We start from the raw sequence: 21,910 nt of genomic DNA, 5'->3' as shown, positions 1-21,910 counted from the left end.
GAGTAAAAAGGAGGCGGCGAGAGCGGTGAGAAAATGCAATAGTTGGATTGACCAGAACATCAGCTACTTAACCCCTACTACGACCCCTAGACCACAGAGTTCAAATCTGCTATCACCCAAGAAGACAAAAGAAACAAACGCCCATTTCCCTAGAGCTCAATTGAACAACAAGAGTAGTCATAGACATACTATAAAAATACCAATTGCTAATTGAAGTAAATTTGATGTAAGTCCAAATTTTAGTATATATAAATGCTCAGGAAAAAATAGACAAGTTTCTTAACGCGAACTTTTCAGATTTCTAATCAAGATCTAGTTAATACAACGCTATTAATTCAGTGGCATGAGCGGCAGTTTTGTGGTGGACCAAACTTAAAAGTCTTCGAAAGGCACCTTTGGCGTTAGCATGAACTGATTTTGAGGGGAAGCGCGCGCCAAAAAAAAACGCAAATTTTTGGCCATAAACTTACAAATATTATAAGAACCGGTGTTTTTTTTTGCATAAATTGCCTGCAGTAATCTATAAAGTTTTGTCAATTATGGTCAGCTTGGGTTTCGGCAGAGCTCAAAAAAAATCCGATATCCCTACTTGAAAAATGTTTCATAAGTTTCGCTCTAATTACGAAAATTGCATTAAATGCCTCCGAGATTCTTCGGCCCCTACTATCACCTAGGTGGTTATCAAAACACGTGAAACGGGTTTTGATAGGTGTTTATTCCTTGAACATGTTCTCAAACCATTGCTTACAGAAAAAAACTCAGAAAACGCCACATTTATCAATTTTCATACCAAACTACGCATTACTCTACTAAATTTCAACAACATTCTTTAAGAATATTATTTTTTCAATCTTCTAAATCGTGCATTACATTCTCTGCTTTCAAAAGAAACCAAGCAACATTGGCGATGGGCTACAATGTGAAACATTTTGCGAAAATGTCTCCCTGCGAGTTGCGAGGGGTTGACTATTTCACTAAAGAACTGTCACCAATTTCACCAAATGGCATCAACTAAGCAAAGGTTGGATCTCTTTAACTATCCCCGTATGGTACCTGATGGTAACAAATTGCCACCCCTATGAAGAAATAACTCAATGGTTGTGCGTATGAGATACCAATTCGAACAACATAATAAGTCTTTAAGAGTTTATGCTCAAAGTCATCAAAAAGCATAGGTAGTATAAGCCCAGGCAAACTATAGATCAGCCACCACGAAAATAATTGGCGCTTTCATATTAATTGCATAACCGTTGCAAAAACCATGCAAACTTTAAGCTTTCGCTGGTTTCTACAATCTTTTGGTTGGGTTATACAATTCGATTGAAGTTTTAATTTCACTAAATTGTCATTTTCCTAATAATTGGTTCAAGAATCACGTTTGCAGCACTCATTTAAAAAAAAACTTTTTTTTCAATGTATATTAACCCCTGGTGAGCATAGTTCAATAAGGACCTTCTATATTGATTGTAACCCATCGCCATAAATTCAATTAAGTTATTATCAGTGCTGCTAGTCCCTAGTCCCCCTCAGCAGGGCTTTTCAATTCGGAGGGATTTGTTGCAGGAGGAAGAGGACTCCTCCTGGTTCAGAGGGGCGTGACACACCTTCTTTCGTGGGATCTCCTTGTTGCATTTGCCACACTTCTTCTCGCTTCTCAAGTACTGGCAGCCTGAAATGCAAAATTTAAACTTCAAAATTGTTTAAAAGATCAGGAGGAACTGATTGATGTGTATTTTGATGTGCGCAGAAGCACCGAATCTTGAAATTTTCGGTGGTCGGATTGAAAAGCAGAGAACCAGGTTTGATTTAGGCGACACTTGAATCTTGGTAATTTTGATCACGGATTATGGTTAGACAAGTTAACCTCTTAGAAGAAAGTCAAAGTTATTATTTCTATCTCGTGACTGAGGAGTACGTACCAGTTTTGCGTTCGCTGGTGCAGCTGCGATACTGTGTGTTCTGGGAGACACACTTCTCGTGGCCCCTTTTCAGGTTCTGAGTCCTGTACTTCTGGCCCCCCACACACTTGCTCCATGCCCCAAACTTACTGTAGCGACACTCCTCCTTCTTCATCTCCTTCTCCTCGTCACGGGGCTCATCTTATGAAAACATCATCACAAGAATGAAAGAAACATAGCCAACAAACAGTTGGAAAAAGGTGAACAACAAGGAAGTCGAAAAAAAAATAGCTTGAAACCGTCGAGTTTTGGAGAAAAATATATCACTCTACGGCATTTTGAATTTCGAGAATTGTTTATGATTTGCACTTTTCTTGTTAAAATCCCATTAAGAGATAACTGGATCAACACGTGGTTTTTTTCTTTCGCTTGCAACAAGAAAGCTCAATTTCATTTTGAAACTAGAATTAATTCACATTTTTTTGACCTTTATAGCTTTAACAAATTTTTTGGACAAACTCTTGAGTTTCTGAAATAAATCTGACCTGGAGACAGTGAAATGGAGTTGATATTATAGTTAATGCCAAATTGGTGGCCAAATCGACAACTTTGAGCATTTTAATTGGTCAAAAGCAATAGCATTTTAGGCTAACTAGTTTTTTGTGAACAGTTTTTACGCGTGTAAAAAAAAACTAAAATGTTGAAATGAGCAGTTTTAAGTTGATTAGTTTCATTCAGATTTATTGAACGAAAAGATATTTGCCAAAATTTGGCATCAAATATACAACCCGGGTCGAGGTTGAGGACTTATGCTGCGCCCATTGCGACTCAAAATGGGTTTGTTGCGACCATTGTGACGTTGCGTGACCAATAAATTTTGCGACTTTGTGCGACCCACAAAAGGTATGTTGCGACTATTGCAACTCAAAAAGGGTATCCTGCAACTTTGTGCGACCGTATTTTTTGTGACTTTGCGCGACCCAAAACAGATATGTAGCAAATTTGCGCGACCGCAATGTATACGCGACTATGCCCGACCCCAAAAAAAAAACATTTTGCAAGTTTGTGCAATCCAAACACAAAATTTTGCGATTTTGCGATACCCGGCTAGAGGTTTGCAATTCATGTTTTGACCGACTCGACCCAGGCTTGATATGTTGCGACCTACCCGACCCAAGTTGTCTATGTTTTGACTATGTTTGACCGAGCAAAACTATTTTGGCAAAAATTGACCGAATAAACACATTTCTTTAGAATTCGACCGAGAAAAAAAAAATTTCGACTGTGTTCGACGCAAGATTTTTCTCAACAGGGAAGCGTTTTGACCAGAAAAAGTCATTTCGAGTGTGTACGACCAACGAGAAGCGTTTCAACTGAGTTTAATCCAGGACCCTAGTCGATCAGGGGAGGTTATCTTGCAAGATCTTCTACGAATCTTGCATGATTCTTGTAAAGAGGACGCATCTCTTTGCAAAATCTTCGTGATGCAAAATATAACAAGATAGTTTCTTTCAAAGATAATCTTTTTTTAAGCAAGATCTTTAACGATATGAATTTAATAGATATTAAAAAAAGCCTCACACGCGGAGACAACCTATTGCGTCTGTGTAGGAAGTGCAGTGGTAAAATTTGAACAAATCAACAAACGAGAAAAAAAAAAGAAAACTATAACCGCATTATATGTGAGTATACTTGTTTATCGTATTTATGTGAACACAACATACAAAATATTTCGAGCTAATTGACTCTTTTCATCAAACTGTCGACAAAAATAAAGAAAGTTATAGATTTCAGCAAAACTGGATGATTTATTCCAAAAAAAATTTAAAAATATGTTTTCAAAAATTTCAATTCAAAATGCATAAAAACATGGGCAGAAACTAAAATATTTTACATTATGAAATCGGAAAAACGCGCATATAAATTAACATTTAAAAAATATGGCCAACTTAATTGTTTAGTCCGATATTAAACTCAGAATTCTTTGCGACCGTAGTCAATTTTGATCTCCATGGCAACTTTCTGGCGCTCAAAATAAGATTTTCCAAACATTTTGAAAGTAGATTATCTTGCAAGATAATTTTTTTCTAGTATGGTCTTGTAGTATAACCTCCGTCTTGCAAGATCTTCCAAGATAATCCTCATTTGCAAGAATTTTGCAACATCTTGCAAAAATACCTTCATTGATCGACTTGGGGAGTTTTAAAGACTTTTCTAAACATTTTTTCATGTTTGTGTTTATGTATGTTTGTGTGCATGTAAATATGTATGTATGTATGTATGTATGTATGTATGTATGTAAGTATGTATGTATGTATGTATGTATGTAAATTTCAAAAAAAAAATTAATTTAATTTTTGGTCCCCAATTTTCAGTTTGGGGCTGAATGAGACCAATTTTTAAAAGGGATAAGCCGGAGGCAAACTCCAAACCGAATGGAGTTTGCCTTCGTTTTAACAAAGGAAATGAATTAAGCTTAAAATTAAATTTGAGCGTGAAAAATTTGAACGTTTGAAAAGACCTATATAAATGAAAATCACTTCGTTTTTTTTGCACTGAAAAAAGATTTTCAAAGAAGCCACAAGTCATGGTCAGCTCTCATAAATTACGACATTACATCGTTTTGAAATATTTGTTTTTGCTAATTAAAACTATCTGAGCAAATACGATTGTATGTTATTTTAACATCGGCAGATGATATTGCATTATTTCAATCCAGCCACTTGGATAGGATGAGCTGGTTTTCGAAAAAAAAAATGATAAAAGTCTCGTGATATTTTTCCAACATATTTACAAAGATGAGAGAACAAGCTTCTTGAAAGCCTTCGGAAGATTTTGAGAAAAAAAATAAAGATCTTAAATTGATATTTAAAATATTTGTAATGTACTGATCCTTTAGTTCACGACAATTAAACTGCTATTAAAAATATTACTCTTTTTTCAATATCAATAAAAAAAAAGAATTCGAGGAATTGAAAATTAAATTGAAACATAACATATTGCATGCTACCACATGAGTTTTATCTCTTCAAATGGCCAGGAAAACTAAACCTTCAAAACAAAGCATCATTAGGCAAATGAGTAAAGCTTTTTTTTGGAAAACATCATGTGACAAATGAACAAAGTAATTTTCGGAAAAAACGAACTGAAACAACAACATACAAGCCGATACAAAAAACTTGTAGTTCGATATCTGTTTTGTTTTTCCTGATAGAACTGTCAAGAGATGTGTCTCTCAAAACGCTCCGTTATTGCCAAGAGCCATCAAGACAATGCAAACATAATCAACCAAACTCAAACAAACGAATGAAAATGACAGAAAGCAGACCATTTTTTCACAAAGCAGACCAATTTAACCGTTATCTTTTTTGTTGCAGAGACCAAACCAAAAATATTTACCCGAAAAAGGTTTACACATTAAGACAGACGTTATTTGAAAAACTGGACGGCTTCAAATTTGCACTGTTAGCGGTATATCATCAAGTTGGACAAAACAGCGGCACTTGGGTCAAAACAAGCTTCTCGAATATACGAACCCTTGAGACAAACATCAAAGAGATGCATTGTCTCGATTTTCAAATAGTTAAATCAGATAAAATAAGCGGTTGCTGTGCAAGTAGCATCAAAAACATTTTCGACAGTTCCTTTCGCCTGAGTTAAAACCAATGATCAGAACCAAAACAGCCTAAATTACAATTTTTTTCCTACAAACTTTTTAAACGAATTTCAAAAATCATAATGATAAGTTTTGAACAAACCAAATGTTTATAGTTAAGCAAACCAAAAAGATCATACGATTGATATTTTTTCGAGAAGTCATTCTAACGATCTTCAGCTAAATGTAGCCTTAGAAAGCAGAACAGATATAAAGCACGATTTTTTTCTTATCAGAATTAGTTATTTTGGAGCTTTATAGATTTTTTTTAAGATAAAACACCATTTCTCGCGTCCCAAAACAGTTGATTACAATTCGTTAAAGAGTCCAATTTTTCATACAATTTTAAGGTGATATACATATTTTAAAAATCCTAATACTTTGTTTAAACAATGTTGTTCATGGAATTGCTAAGCAGGAGAGACCAAATTTTGTCGAAAAATGTAACCTGGTTTTAAATTTTTGTGAACAAATATCAAAAACCAGGTCTAATTTTTTGAAAAAATATTGGTCTCTCCCGCTTCGCTTTTTCCCACTATTAACGAGTCTATCTAAATCCTCAATGTTAACGAAACGTTCTTTTTTGAACTTTTTGTTTTTCTCCCAGCACTTGGTTTGGCTGTAAGCTTTAAACTGTTATGTAGAAGCAAGTTTTTGATTAAATAGAGTTAAAATTTAACTTGATTAAATACTCCAAATTTTTTATTTCTTTCGGATAATTAAATTCCATTTTCGAAATTAGCAATCAATCACGTTTTTTGTGCCTTTTACACTTTCGCTGCTCGATTGAAAAAAATTTACTAAAAAATCCAAATTCAAACCGCGAAAAATCAAAATTGAGCGTGAACAAATTTTAGAGTTTTCCCAGAAAAATATACGCAGAAAACACTAAAATCTATACTAAACTACTCACTAACCGGGTCTACCAAAAATTCTTATCATACAATTTTCAAAAATGAAAAATTTCTAGTCAAAGCATTCCATAATATTCCATACAGTCAGAAAACTGTAAAAAAATTTCTTTGACAAGTATTTTTCCATATATGAAAATTGTATGACAGTATTTTTCCATAAACCAAAAAAATTTCAGATTATAAAGTCTAATTTTTCAAAAATTTTTGTGACAAAGTGACAAAGACACAGAAATCAAATCTAGTAAACCCAAAGGATGGACCTTCTGTCAATTACAATGCATAGGGAACGACTTGAATCGTCGTAAAGAATGTTTTACATAAATGAAATAACAAAAGAATTTTTTAAATTTGGCAAGCTTTTTCAACGATTAATTAGTTTTATTTTTCAAACTTAAATTAATTGGGCATTGATCACGGCATAAATAAACTTGCCATAAAAAAAATAGGCGTTTTGAGTTTTTTTAAATTATCCAGCAAAAACGAAAAAATCTGACATTCATGTATCCATGACTACGTTCTGCACACAAAAAAGTTAAATTTTTGCAAGCCAAAAAAAAATTGGAAAATGTTTGAGTACTAAATCCATTTTTCGTTTACAAAAAACAAAAAAAATTTTTCGGTTTTTTTGCCTATCATGTAATTTTCATATGAAAGAATAATATGTCAAAAAATTTTTCCAAAAAATGTTCAAAATTTGTTGCTATCAATTTTTCGAAGTTCATCAACACTGTTTGTTTTATTTTTACACCTTTAAGTTCATTCTTAGATTTTTGAAAACTCCTTTGATGAAAAATATTGATGAAAAAACTGCTCATCATACAATTAAAATTTTTGGAAACTGTATGATAAGCATTTTTTCCACACACTTGATGCATGGAATTGTATGATAAACATTTTTTGGTGTATGGGATTGTGTATTAAGAATTTTCGTTGTATAAAGGTCAACCCGGATACGTTCATTACTCTTGCTAATATTTTTTAACCAGCCAATCAAAGGTTTTTCTGCTGCAGTTCTGAAAATAGTTTCTATTATTATTCCGATCTTTTGAAAAATGGGGAGAAACTTTGTGTTCGGGTGTGTTTTAGATTCTTTTTTTTTGCTTTTTGTTTTCCTCGTAAAAACAGGCACCACAAATAATCATCGGACTGGGTCGTGTGATATATCATAGTAAAGGTCTTTCAGTCATGATTCGAAAAACATAAAAAAATTTCAAAATTTTTTACCCAGTGTCGAGAAAAATAGGTTTGAGTTTTTCCACTTTTCGTCTTAATTCGAACGAATAAAGCAAGCGAGCAGGCTTACAGCTGATTTATGCCTAAATTAAGACCTTCAAACTATATTTTAAGCAAGTATTGTTTTTGGACTTTTTTAATTTCATTTTGGGAACCAATAATTTTTTAAATAATTTTTCTAGTCATTTTTTACAAAAATTTTGTCCATTTTGCCTATATTACTGACCGTTTAATATGCTTTAATTGTATTTTTACGTCAGATCCTGTTACCAATATCACACCAAGCTGAAAAAAACTACACTAGTTTGGAAAAAAATATGTCTAAACCGTAGTTTTCTAAAGACTATCTATGGTTGGAACACTCTGTGCTACTTGCACAGTAACCGGCTATCCTTGTTTCCCTGTAACCATCTTTTAATATTGCTGTATCGTCTGCGTAGAGAATACATTGACGAGGTTACAAGAGTGTTACAATGTATGTATTTGTGACGAGGAATGCAAATTTTGACTTCGAACTCAAAAGCTTCCAACTTCAATTTTGAATGTCATCACCAAAATTATTCAATTTTTTTTGTTGAAAAAGAAACTAATTTATTCATATTTATCTCAATCTGAGCTTAAATTGAATCAATGTGACGAACGGTTTTTGACCATTAATTTGTCCAAAAGTCGAAGTATTAAAACGGTTTCTTGTTAAAATCCACCTTTTTACAAATGAAATGACTTTTATTTGATTTACCACTTAAAAGGGGGCCTTCTGACGAGATTCAGGGTCGGAATGAAAACTGAAACAAACTTGAGGAAAAAACTTTCCGTAGAAAGAGGAGAGAATAAGATAAGAACGTAATGTTCAGAAGGAAAGGAGAAGTATTTATACGCAGTGACAATAAATTATGACCTTTGTTAATGACAAGCACTTTCGTCAATATGATATAGTTCGCCGCAGCACAAAGTTACTTAGCCAAAGCACAAAAATTCGTATCCTTTATGTAAAGAAATCACGTTGAGACTAAATTATCAAAAGTCCAATAGATTCTTTCTGCTGTTTATTAGACAACTAAGCATCTTAAAATGCTTTACCCATTAATGATTATTGATTATAAAAAAGCAAATGGCAATTAGTCAACGTGAAATTAGCTAACTCACCACTTGGCATACTGGGAGTCTCGCCGCCACTCGGAGGGATAGGAAGCCATCCTCCTGGACTCCCGGCATCCGATATTCCCTCTGGCTCCGCTTGCCATCCAGTCCCAGCCCCCGCACACTGCTGCACCTCGTCCACCACTTTGGAGCAGAACTTGGGGGATCCAGTGAGGAGCTCTTTGCTTCTGAACTGGTGTCCGTTCCTGTCACATTTGCTCCACTCCGTCTTTACTTTGTACTGACATCCACCTGCAAATTAAATAATGTTAGTCGTACGAGAGTTTGAAACAGATCGTATTCATTGTATTGGACTCACATTCGTGTTCGTTGCTTGAGAAGTTCCAAGTAAAATGTCTCATCCCCGAGAAATAACCAAAATGCATGTAGATCTTAATCAGCCGACAAAACAGAACAGTTGCCGCGGAGAGTTGAACAGTTAGCATGTCAATTTATGGCTCAGATTTTGTCCTTATATGAATATATTTGAAACCTTCCTGAAAAAAAGCCAAGTACTTCTGCAGACTCGGCATCTAAACCTCTCCTCAAATACTAAAATGATTATTCAGCAGGTGCTGTTCAGGGTTTGTTTAGATAAATTTTGTGCTATTTTTCATGTGATCTAACCACTTAAATCGCTTATCGCAATGAAATCTGTCAAAAGATAACAGATAAGAAACATATGAGAAAAAATGAGTGCTCCAAAAGGCGATCAAAAGTGTTCATTGTGAAAAAAATCAATCCGGATTGCTCATCTTAAAAAAACGGTAGGAAACTTCCCCTATTTTACAATGTTCAGCAAGATTTTCGAAAGTTTTTGAGGAAAATAATTATAAAACAATGCTTCAAATTAGTTTTTAGCGAGAAAAAAGTTTGTCCAACAAGCCTAATAACTTTTCTTATAAAAAATCCAAGAAATTTTTTCCGAAAAAAATTCTCATTTTTGCAAGCAAATACGCAAAGAGGTCGATGAGTCTTCGAAAAACAACCCTTATATTCAATTACCAAGTTTTTTTGAAATAGTGTTAAAAAATCCTCTTATTTTGCAACTTATTGTTACGTCCCTCACAAGATACGAATTATTTCGCACGCGAACCAAAAATTAAAATTTGAGGAGATAAAATTGAACCTTTTTTCCCATTCGATTCTTCATCAGGTTCGTTGTCAACACCCCAAAGACCAATTCCATTGTCTTCAAAACTGTCGACCTCGTCTCTGTCTTGATCCGGCGTTTGCTTGCCAGCATTGTCATTCTTATCCCCAGATTTGCCTTTCTTATTGCACTCGGGGATACACTTGATTTGGAACGCGATGATCTGACACCCCGTCCCCTCCCGTTTGGCCTCCTGACGTCCTTCAGTGCCGCAGCCAGTTGCTTTGTCAAGGTTCCATGGAACACAGTCTCCCCACACCCAGTCGTCAGTACAGTCGTCTTCGACTGAAGAAGAAGAGTTGTTTGGAGGATGATTTGAACAAAGAGTGAAAATGTTGGCGAATGCAAGTGAATTTAGCATGATCAAATTCATGATTTTGGTTAAACGAAAGCGTTAGATGATTAGTCATTTCTCATTCGCTCAAAATTACCAAGAAAAATTCGCACGCAACGAAGCGTCTTCAACTTTTTTAGTATAAGATGAATTTGAATTCTCATATTAGAAAATGTACATGGCAATTGTGTTAATGTTTATACTTGTCGAACATAAGATACGCAAAAAAATATTTTCCGACGCGAGTTATGACGATGATCCCCAAACAGTATTTTCGCCTTGAAAAAAAAACACTCAAAGCTCTGGTGGACCTAAACAAAATTTTTGATAATATCGCAGTTCTCACATCGCTCTAAGCATCATTTTTAACAAACGTTTTTAGCGGAAATAAAACATAGTTCAAAATTGACATCCGAGATGTAAACTACTACTGCAATCAGACTCTTGGTTTTCAGGTACAAGTATGATAATCGTGTCCTTAATATGTAGCTAGATCCCACTCAAATAAATTACGCTGCCAAACTGGCTTTGTTTGAAAAAATTTATTTGTGACTCGCCTGGGTTAACGGGAAAATAAAACTTTTGTATTGTCATTCAAAACAAAATGGCATTGTGAGAGTGCTGTATTATTATTGAGCTACCATTTATAATGCACAAAATTACGATTCAAGCAGATCAGTGTTTGTCAATCAGAACAATGATTGACGGGGCGGAAAAACTAATCATTTCGAACTTCAAAAAAATTTCAACAATTTAGTAGTCAAACTTTTTTTCCTCGACCAAATTTGTTTTCCAAGCTCCCCCAAAGCACTAAAAAGACCCTGTTTTGACAAAAAAAATTCCGAAAAATTAAGTTTTAACCAAAAATTTCGGTTTTTCCGCGTGTTCTTCAAAGTTAGTATATTTTAGGGTCAGTCAGCCGAAAATGGAGGTCTTAAATTAGTACCGAATGGGGACACTTTGGGTAGCCAGGGGGTCGAATCTGCGGAAAGTTGAATCTGCTGAAAACCGTGTGGTGATTCGTTTTCACTAGAACCGATAGTTTTGCAGACCATTCTTTGAGCATAAAAAGTGAAAAGTGAGTTTTTTTTAGCAGACCAACGTAGTGAACTGATGCATGATTGATTGAGAGGTGCAAAAAGACAATCAATCTTGGGTCAAACTTCCCCAATTAAAACAATTATCTCACAATTTGTCAACAAAAAACTCAATTTCAAACACTCAGGAGTGCGGTCAAAAAGTAGACAAGCTTTATTTCATACCGGTCAAAAAGTAGACAAATACTATTTTAACCAATCAGAATTAAGAACAGAAAGAAAACTCAGGAAATAATTAACTAACATTTATTTATTTCCTAAGTTTGCTTCTTGTTCTCGATTTTGATTGGTTAATATAGTAAGTGTCTACTTTGTACTATGTAAGCAAAAACACCACAATCTAAATTAGCAGCAAAATAATCCTTTACGCGCACTATAACACTCGTGCCGAATGGAAGCGCAGCGAAGCAAGCTGTCGCTAACCGCCAATGCTGCTTTTGAAGCTAGCGTTCTGACTTGCTAATTGTTCTGCGTTTGCCAAAAGATTGGTCTGCTAAAAATCGTTCTGCTAAAACCGCTAGCACCCTTTTTACTTCGGTCAACCAAAAAATGGGCCAATATACTAAGCTGTCAATTAGAGTCGACCCCTTGTCGACCCCCTGCCGGGGATTCGACCCCCTGCTTTCAGGGATTCGACCCCCTGCCGACTCAAAAGGTCCTCCTTTTGTACTTTTTTGAGGTAGCCATATTTGGTGACGGACCCTAAAAATTTGCCAAAAAAGGCGAATTTTTTGTCAAAATTTTCCAAAAAGTGCCTAAAAACACTCTTTTTTTATTTTTTCAAAATTTTGCCTGCGGGTCGAAAATTTTAGCCAAAACAGGGTCATTTTAGTGCTTTGGGAGAGCTCAGAAAACCAATTCGGTCGATCTAAAACAAAAAAAAAATCGACAAATTTTTCGAAATGTTGTTGAAAATTCCCCCTTCGAGAAAATACCAGATCCGACCATGCTTCGAACCTTTTCTATTTCAATAAGAACGCTCTAATACAAAAAATTGCAACGTAGTTTGTTTTAATAAAGTTAATTCTGTTTATAGAAACGTTTTGTTCTGTATTAAAAATTGATATGCAAGGTTTTTTTTTCACAAACCAATTTCACAGATCGAATAAATAGTTTCGGTCAGAAGTTACTACTGAAATTCATGGCGCCTTAAATTCAACGTAAGGAAAACTCTGTGGTTACACTAAATGCATCATATCTTCAATTTCTGTCAATCAACACAGAGACGCAGTGCATCTTCAAACCACATGATATACATCACAAAATAGCATACACATTGCCGGCGTGAAAACAAGGGCAAAGTTGTTAGTCGAGAAATTGTTCGAAAAAAAATTGAACTAATTCTACCAAATTTGCATTGGTATGTTTTAAGTAAATCAAGTTCGAATAAAAGCATAAGAAAAATAGAAACTTTGTCATCAATAAACTAACATTAAAATAAAGTTGAATAATAGGTAATTTCGGCAGAGGCCTTTTGAACCGGAAAAAACTTGGAAAGAAAATTTTTCAACCACAAAATTTTAAAACTGGTTTTGGCGTACCTCCAGCACACGCAAAAATTAAAACTTGCCATCGCCATTCAGAGGACGCAATATGAAGCAACTAATTCAATAAAAGATTATCCGAAAATTTTCAGGCTGATTATAAAATCAAACAAGACTGCTCATATCAGGGCGAAGCCCTGAATGTTCCGACTGCCTTTTAAGGTTTATGGAGCAGCAGTAATAACATAAAAAAAATAAATGAAATAAAATAAAATGAAAATTTTTTTTCTTCTAAAAATTGAAATTTTTTATGAAAATCATCCCCCCACACGCCATATAAAGTACAAAAAAAAGAGATTTTGTTCCTTGTAACAAATTATATATGGCAAATAAGCTTCGTTCAACCAATTTGGAACGATTTCTAAGACGGATTAACTCTCCGCTTACGCGTTAATAGCGCGAACTATATCGCGCGTTAATTGTCCCAAATTGGTCAAAATGGCAATCTTTAAACCCTCATAACTTTACGAAAAATGATCACAGGTGAAATATCTTTTCAAATTTAAGCTCAAGACAACAATAACTTTTGAATGATATAAAAAAATTCCGTCAAAAATGGCTAGTTAAAAAGTCGAAATTTGTCTGAAGAAAAAAAAAACCCACCCCGAGCACAAATATTCCGTTACTTTCGTATCGAAAGTCGGAACAACAAAACTGCTCGTATTAGGGCGAAGCCCTGAATGTTCCGACTGCCTTTTAATGTTTAAGGAGCAGTAATAACCTATAAAAAAAAATAAAAAAAAAATGAAATTTTTTTTTTTATAAAAATTTGAAATTTTTATGAAAATCATCCCCCCACACGCCATATAAAGTACAAAAGGATAGATTTCGTTCATTGAAACAAACCAATTATGGCAAATAAGCTTCTTTCAACCAATTTGGAACAATTTCTAAGACGGATTAAATCTCCGCTAATGCGTTAATAGCGCGAAATATATCGCGCGTTAATTGTCCCAAATTGGTCAAAACGGCCAAAATGGCAATCTTTAAACCCTCGTAACTTCACAAAAAATGATCACAAGTGAAATATTTTTTCAAATTTAAGCTCAAGACAACAATAGCTTTCGAATGATATAAAAAAGATTCCGTCAAAATGGCTAGTTAAAAAGTCGAAATTTGTCTGAAGAAAAAAAACCCACCCCGAGCACAAATATTCCGTTACTTTCGTATCAAAAATCGGAACAAAAAAACCGTCAGAATTGCTTTACTACCAACAAAAACATTTATGTTGACCAAATATGTCTGTTCTTGAATCGATCAGTGACTTTACTCAAATCGCTATTAAACTTAAGAAACGTCTATGCTTCAATTGGATAACGCTTGCCAATTGCAAGCGTAATGAATGATTGCATATAGGTTGGAAGCAAAAAACTAAAAATCTTTTTTTAAACGTAAAACTAAGTTTTGCATGAATTATGGCAATTAATTGTTCAAAAATTGGGCGCTTTTTAAAAAGCAATATGATTTTGTATTTGTTTTGCTTTTAAAACCATCATCAAAGTTCTCGAAAATGGTCATATATCCCGACATAAATCATTTTCATGATGAAAATATGACTCTAAAAAAGGATCTGTCAAAGGAAAAAGGAGGTAACATTAGAGGAAAGTCTTTTCTTGACCTTTAAATCTCTGATAAACTTGCGTCATTCCAGGTCTATTTTCAAACAATTTTTTGCTTCTTGTGAATTTTTGAATTTTCTACTTTGTTTTACGGTTGTTTTCTACTTTGAGCCGAAAGTATTTGAATTGCCAGATCTGAATGGATTGCTCAAAAAAAGTTAACAAGTCCACCAGGGGCGGATCTAGGGTTTTCTCGAGAAAAGGTTGACAAAACCTCGAAAATTTTGTGGACTTTTTTTTAGGAAGACCAAATTTGCTGAGCTCTCCGAAATCACTATAAAGACCCCAGTTCAATAAACAGGGCAAAAAACGTTTTTAGGGACTTTTTGGAACATTTTGACCAAAAAATCGCGTTTTTTCGGCGCGCGCTCCCCATTCGAAATTAATATTTATTGGCACCGAAGGCACCTTTAAACAAATTTTTAGGGTCCGTCGCCAAAAATAAATATTTCAAATTGGTACATGGGGGTGACCCCTTTGGGTCGGCAGGGGGTCGAACCCCTCAGGGAGGGAAGCGTCCCCCCCGCCCCCTTAAATCCGCCACTGTTTGCACTATCTGACTTATTTCGTCATAAGGCAGCCAGTAGTCTTGTTTTCCTATTTACGTTTATATCCTGCTACTAAAACTTGTTATTCGAATATTTACTGGGAAATTCTATTCATTGAAACTCTTTTCGTGGATTTCGCTTACAGTCTTATCCACAATTTGCCATTTAAAAAATGAAACAAAAAAAGATTAAGGCTTCCTTTTTTGGTTAGATTACAAGGAGTGTCAAAATCTGTCACCATTAGCATAATTTGGGAGAGCTGTTACCAAAAATCAATCCAATATTCAAAGCAACATTACAAAAAGAAATTGAATATTATTTCCTTATCGAGAAAAGACAATCAAATCGCTAGCAGAAACCATAACAGCAGACTGGATCATAATAATTGTCATGGATTATAATGAATCATAATAAATCATCATAATCGTCTGCACTGCACCTCGCATGGATAATTGAATGAGTAAAAGTGAGTACTAAACTTTTTCCATTTGTTTCCTAAATTTTGTTTTTCTCAACTCTTTCATCCCACTGGTAAATTCAAAATTGAGTCCGGTTACTAAAAACAGACACGAGTTTTTGCAGACATTGAGAAAACTTTCCGAGATGCTTTCGGAGTGCTCTAAGATCTTAATGGTCGACCCACAAACCATTGATCTTAATGGTCGACCCGACCCCAGTTCAGGTAACTAAGAGCTCGCCGAAACACCTCACCCTACGGCAAAGTTCCTTCCCACTAGTTATCAATTAATTATTAATTGAAAAAATAATTAAACCAAATTCATGCGTAAAGTCAAATGGCTGAAATTGTTTAGATTTGCATGAAAAACGACTATTATAAACTAATTCATGAAATCTAAAAACTTAACAACATTTTGTTCTGAAAAGGTCACCACGTGACTGGAAGAATTTATGATTTAGGATGAGTTATCTTACGTAACGATGGCTACAGGGGCGAATTTAGGGGGGGGACGCTCTTTTTCTCAACCTTCCTCAGGGAGTCGACCCATCATCAACCAAACGGATCCCCCTTTGGTATTTTTTTATGACAAGCATTTTCGGCTGACCAACCCTGAAGTTTTCTAAAGGCGCCTTTAGGGAAAGCGCGCGCCAAAAAACGCAATTTTTTGTTCAAAATTTTCAAAAAAGTGCCCAAAAACGGCATTCTTATAGCTAAGAGCGCTCGACAAAAAAACCGACAAAATTATCGAAAATTTTTGGAAAATCCGTCCCTTCTCAAAAACAATCTACATTCTCCCTTGTATGAGGCTACGTTAAAAACTCATGGGGTCAAGTGATGCTACTTTTCAATATTTTAGTCATGATTCGGATTCCATGAAAAAATTGTCCATGACGAGAAAAAGCTGTCCAAAAAAGAAAATTTGAAAAAAAAACTTGAAACGTTTTAATATTGTTTTTTCACACTTTTCGGCGTCTTCCAATTTTTTTCGAATTTCTGTTATTAAATCATTAAAATCAAAAATAATTTTTTGAAGCACCAGCACAGAATCTGTTTTTTTTTTGTTTTTGTAAAGTTGTGTACAATGTTTCTAATGAAAAAAATATCTATTGCAAAAAAAACCTGACACAGAAGCGAAGCAGATCTTCGCACTACTTGCGATACAGAAATGCCAAAACTCGAAAAAGAGTTTTTTGTAGTAGAAATCAAACAACTAAAATATGACAGGACTCAGACGACACAAATTTCATTCATTTAGTCATGTTTTTGTAAAGTTGGGTACATTGTTTCTAATGCAAAAAGTGTATATTGCAAAAAAAAACCTGAGACAGAAGCGAAGCAGAGCTTCGCACTACTTGCGATACAGAAATGCCAAAATTCGAAAAACAGTTTTTTGTAATAGAAATCAAACACCTAAAATATGATAGGACTCAGACGACACAAACTTCATTCAATTCTTCAATTCTTTTTGATAAGTTTTACATGGAAAAGAGAAGAGAAAAGTGAAGATTGTACAAAACTTACAATCCAATAACTCTATAACTTCCATTAAACTTCACTGAAAACCTTGCCGCCGAACAAACTGCATTTCAACAAAAAGTTTGAGGGTCACAGAAAGCACTTTGATTGCTTGCTTTAATTACTGCAAAAAGTCCAAAAAACTATTGAACTCTGAAAGTTAGCCAATACAGTTACGTCAATCTTGTCAAATATGAATTTAAACGGAATGGTAGCAGAGCTGAACCACGACAACAAAAAATATTTAAAAAAGACGCCAGTTAATAAACTTAATGCACAAAAAGAACATATTTTGAAAATTTTTGCTGCCAAAAATCTCAATTTTGAACCTCGTGCAACACTGGCCGGCTTTACTGTTGACAAAACAGTCGAGACAAAACTGCAAATCAAAATCTTTTGGAAGTTTCCGAACATCAAAACAATACGCTGTGCCATCACCCTGAATGGATACAAAAAGGAAATCGCTCATAAGTATTTTTGACTATACGTAGCTTCAAGCTAGCTGCACCCACTTTCAGATTTATAAAAAAGAATCAAATAAACATGTTTTGAAAAAAAATTAGCTCGTTTTTTTTCAACATGGAAGCTTTACCGTGTATGAAAAAATTTATTTCTAGATTATAGTTAAATTATTTTTAAAATATAATTGAATACAACAATTGAATTGAATAGAATGTTTTTGAAACAAAAAAACCGGAAAATAGCACGACAAAAATACGGGCAAAATCAATTAAGACTACAAAATCAATGCGCATCTGAACATTTTTCAGCTGTGGATCCATTATCTCTAGACACACTAAATCTATACCAAGAAAACTTGAAGTTGAAAATGCGACTTTAAAATGGGGGAAACGGGAGATCTTCTAAAATGAAGTTCCTGTGATTAATGTTGTTTAGGGGAAAAAATTAGTACCTGATTGCAACAGTAAATAAAGTATTTCAAAAATTTACACAATTTTTTTTATTTATAAACTTTTGCACAGAGTCGAAGCAAAGATTCACGTGGCATGCGCTTCATTACAAAATAGCATGTGAAACTTGCCAATAAAAACGAACACGAAATCACTCAGTCAAAAAAATTGTGCCAAGATTCAAAAAAAATTATATCTAACCCAGTTTTTCATACGTTTGTCTCGAATGACGTTCTTTGGCGTTAATTTGGCATTGAAACAAAAATATCAACAAAAGCCAAAGCTGAACTTCGCAAAAACTAGCAAGAACACGACAAAAAGCAGCTCTATAAAATGCAAAAAAAAGAAATAAGCCTCACATTAGTAAGAACTCGGCTACATACAGGATTACAAAATTACCAAATTTCAGTCATTTAGTGATAAGTTGTGTGCAGGTAAAACAAAAGTCTAGTACAAGAGTGTAAATTGGTCTGCGATTTGCAGAAACCAAGATTTTAATACATGCTTATCGCAAAGGTGAAAATTTCGGTTTCTGTAAAATGCAGAGGAATTTAAGAAAGTCTTTAAGCCAATCTAAGGAAAATCAGTACCTCCACATATTCCAATATTTTGTTCGTAAGATCTTTTTTTACAAATTGAGATAGCTTTTTTTTGTAGTCGAGAAATTTCAGATACATATTGATCAAGCTGTGGTAGATATGAAGCTAGAGGGTCAAGTGAGAGCTCTTCCTCTTAAACAATTATTGCCATGGCAGGGGATTAAATACAAGATCTGATAATATCAAAACGAACGCTTTATTACAATGAAAGATAGCCAACAGGCGGTTGGAAAAAAGTTAATGAACTCAAGTAAACAAAAAACTACTGTCTTGTTTTCTGAAAAAAAAACTCAGCTTTCAAATTAAAAAAAATACATGCCCTTACTTAAAACTCTTTGCATTTCCTGAACAATTCATGACTGAAACTTTTTTGATAAAATTAACACAACTTCAGAAAACTGGATCTATACGTGAAATTTTTATTCGTTGGGAAATCTGAAAATTAAATTCCATTTTCGGAACCTGAAGTTGATCAAGTTTTTCTTGTCTTGATATTTTCGCTGTTCAATTGCGGAGTTTGTCTTCCTTTTAACAAAGGAAGCCAACTGCACGTTAAAAGAAATCAAAAGTCAAACAACCAAAAAATAAAATTGGGGCCTGAACAAATATAAAGACTTTTCCTGGAAAAAAAAGAAGCAAAAAATCATCTCGACCTATTTTAGAGTCTGAACTATGTTCATCGACTCCTAAAAGTGCCTCGCTTTGCCAACCCATCCACGCTGACAGCAACCAAAACCCATATCAATTTAAAATTAAATGATGGCAGCTTAATAGGTACCATTAACCACTCAGTCCCAAATAAAGCAGGGAACAGATGCTATGCAATTTCCAATGATACATTGAAAGTTCCAAATAAGTGAACACTTTTAATCAACGCTTTTAATTGCGATCTAGGTTAGAAAAAAAGAAGGTTCTTAGTAACACACTAAGCTGATCGCAAGTGTAAAGAGAAAAATCTAATACCCGATTACAAAACACTTGCTATGGCAAGATAAAATATGCCATCGCTATTTCTGGTGGCAGGTATACATAGAATAAAACTTACTGTACCCGAAAACATGACAGATATCATAAGTCTCAGACAGTACAAATTGTTATGAAAAATTTTTGTTGAGCCCATGTTTGCAGAGCCTCAGAAAAAACCGAATTATAGTTTTTTCTCTTAACTATCCTGAATAATCAACCTGAATGTAAATTAATCATAAATAGTTAAGGTTACTCAGTTAGATACATTAATCAAAACTGTATTAGCAGAACTATTATTCAAATGATCACAAGTTCTAGTATCCGTCCGTTAGTAATTTTTAATTCAATCGGTGTCGCATGACAGGACTTACCATGATCATCTGTTATAAATAAATATCTGCCGTTAAAAACTTTCTGTAGATGTTTTAAATAATTCATTGCATTAAAACTGCTTGGGTTATTACTTACGCGAGGCTAATGACAATGTCAGTGCAATAAGTTGTGACAATAAAATGGCGCTGAGCAACATTTTTGTAGTAATTGAGTCCATAACTTGACCCGAATTCGATGGGTCACAAATAGTTAAGGATGCTGCAAAAGGGGTGGACGAAATTAATAAGACTAGCGAGCAATGTCTTATGTATTACGAGTATTAACCACAAAATTAACTCAATTTGAAAATTGTCAGTGAATGAAAAATCGTGAGAAACTGTCTATATTCGACAGTACAATGGAAATCAGTGGAAAATAATGAAGTTCATGAAATAAATTTGGGAGCCGTTGAATTAGAACTGGGGAGTTGTAATTAGAAGATTATCGGCCTTAGATAATAACAGGGTTGACTAGCTCTTACAATGGCTAAAAGAAACAATTTTATGATTGTATGATTACAGGTATTTGCGAGACAATAGACTACACTATTAAAGTAATTGTGACTTGCAACTTGTCAGATTTGGCGGACTGGACTGGCGACGCGAATCCTGTCCCGGTCACAAATTAAGAGTCCGGAGCTTTTCAAGACTGAGAGAGACCAACCAGGTTGATTCTGGACCACAAAAATGGTACAGGGTAAACAAATCGGGAGTCTATCAGATCAGGCTAATCCCAAGTTAGTAAACTCGGTTAATTTAATAGTATTCTTCAGCCTGATTTGAAGGAAATGATAATAGTTTTCAGTGCATATTTCTCATTCAACATCAAAAGCACCAAATCAGGTATTGCAGATCTCTGGCTTCGTTTTGGTTTTGAATGGTATCCAGTTTTGGGAGTGGAGTCAAAACAATGGATCGCTTAAGTTTCAACGGGGGGCTCAATTGAACTTATCAGTTACAAAGTAAGTTATTCTAATCCTGTGCTCAATGCGGTGCCTATTGGTCTTTTCAGCTCAATTTTTGGAGTTTTGGTTCCAAGTTTTGACTACTTTCGATTAATTTACTGACTTGCGGCTAAATTTCGCTGAATTTTTAGATCCTGTGGTAATGAATTGAAATCGACACTCAGTCCTGTTAGCTCGTTTCAATGCATCGGTGTGAAACTTTGAAATGACTAAATGTTTGTTTGAGATTTAAGAATCAGTCAGAAAAAGTGAGTGAAATCTGATATAGCGAAGAGTATTCCTTTCCCTCAAAAATTTCCCTAATCGTCCCGCCGATGAATTTTAATCTAGTGCAAATTATGCGCATGAAGAAACAAAACGTTAATAGTCCAAAAAACTTCTAAACGTGGGGGCAAATTCTGATTAGCCGTGTATATCCGGTCTGCTTAAACTCGGTGCAGTTTTTTTAACTATTAATAATGTATCCTGACAGTGATCAAGATGGTTTATGAAATGCACGATTTGAATTCAAGGTTTAAATTGGCATCAAAAAGTCTGTACCGCTTGCTGTGAAAGTTGCGCCGCTTGGGCCAGAAAGTAGCGAGTTAATTACTCGCAAGCAGTAAATTGCATTATCTCATCAATCACGGTCAACTATCGTGTCAACACTCAGAAAGATTTGATTAATCTATTTATGTTTAGACAAATTACACTAAAGGAGCCTTTGGCACAGCAAGGGATCAGAAACACATTTGCGGTAAATCTTTCCCTGAACATGAACATCAGGTGTAGCAATAAATGGATGTCTGATTGTAGTGTTAACTGTCAGTCCAGTATTTCTCCAATGAAGATGCAATTTAAATTAGTTTCCAATCTCTGGGGACAGTAAAAACGAAGAAAATGTATTTCATTCCAGAAGTTAGGCGTACTGCTTTTTATTCAATGAAGAGCAGTGTTATTTTTCCGCGTAGATGAGGCGCAGATGCTGCGGATCAAATTAAAGCGACAG

At 34.6% G+C, this 21,910-nt stretch overlaps 1 protein-coding gene across 1 annotated transcript; it reads right to left on the bottom strand.

Annotated features, from left to right (window-relative positions):
* Positions 1–1,419: 1,419 nt before the first annotated feature.
* LOC134847669 (uncharacterized) lies at positions 1,420–21,717 on the bottom strand. Its single transcript, XM_063864835.1, has 6 exons — positions 21,652–21,717; positions 20,055–20,904; positions 9,970–10,278; positions 8,847–9,092; positions 1,920–2,099; positions 1,420–1,669 (listed from the first exon to the last, which is right to left on the bottom strand). The coding sequence occupies exons 2-6, from the start codon at positions 20,134–20,136 to the stop codon at positions 1,527–1,529; spliced, it is 960 nt and encodes a 319-aa protein (XP_063720905.1). The 5' UTR covers positions 20,137–20,904; positions 21,652–21,717; the 3' UTR covers positions 1,420–1,526.
* Positions 21,718–21,910: the final 193 nt, after the last annotated feature.

This window comes from Symsagittifera roscoffensis, chromosome 1, assembly GCF_963678635.1.
Source record: "Symsagittifera roscoffensis chromosome 1, txSymRosc1.1, whole genome shotgun sequence".
In the NCBI taxonomy this organism is placed as follows: Eukaryota; Metazoa; Xenacoelomorpha; order Acoela; family Convolutidae; genus Symsagittifera; species Symsagittifera roscoffensis.
The sequence above is the reverse complement of the archived record's forward strand: the minus strand, read 5'-3'. Positions and strand labels throughout refer to the sequence as shown.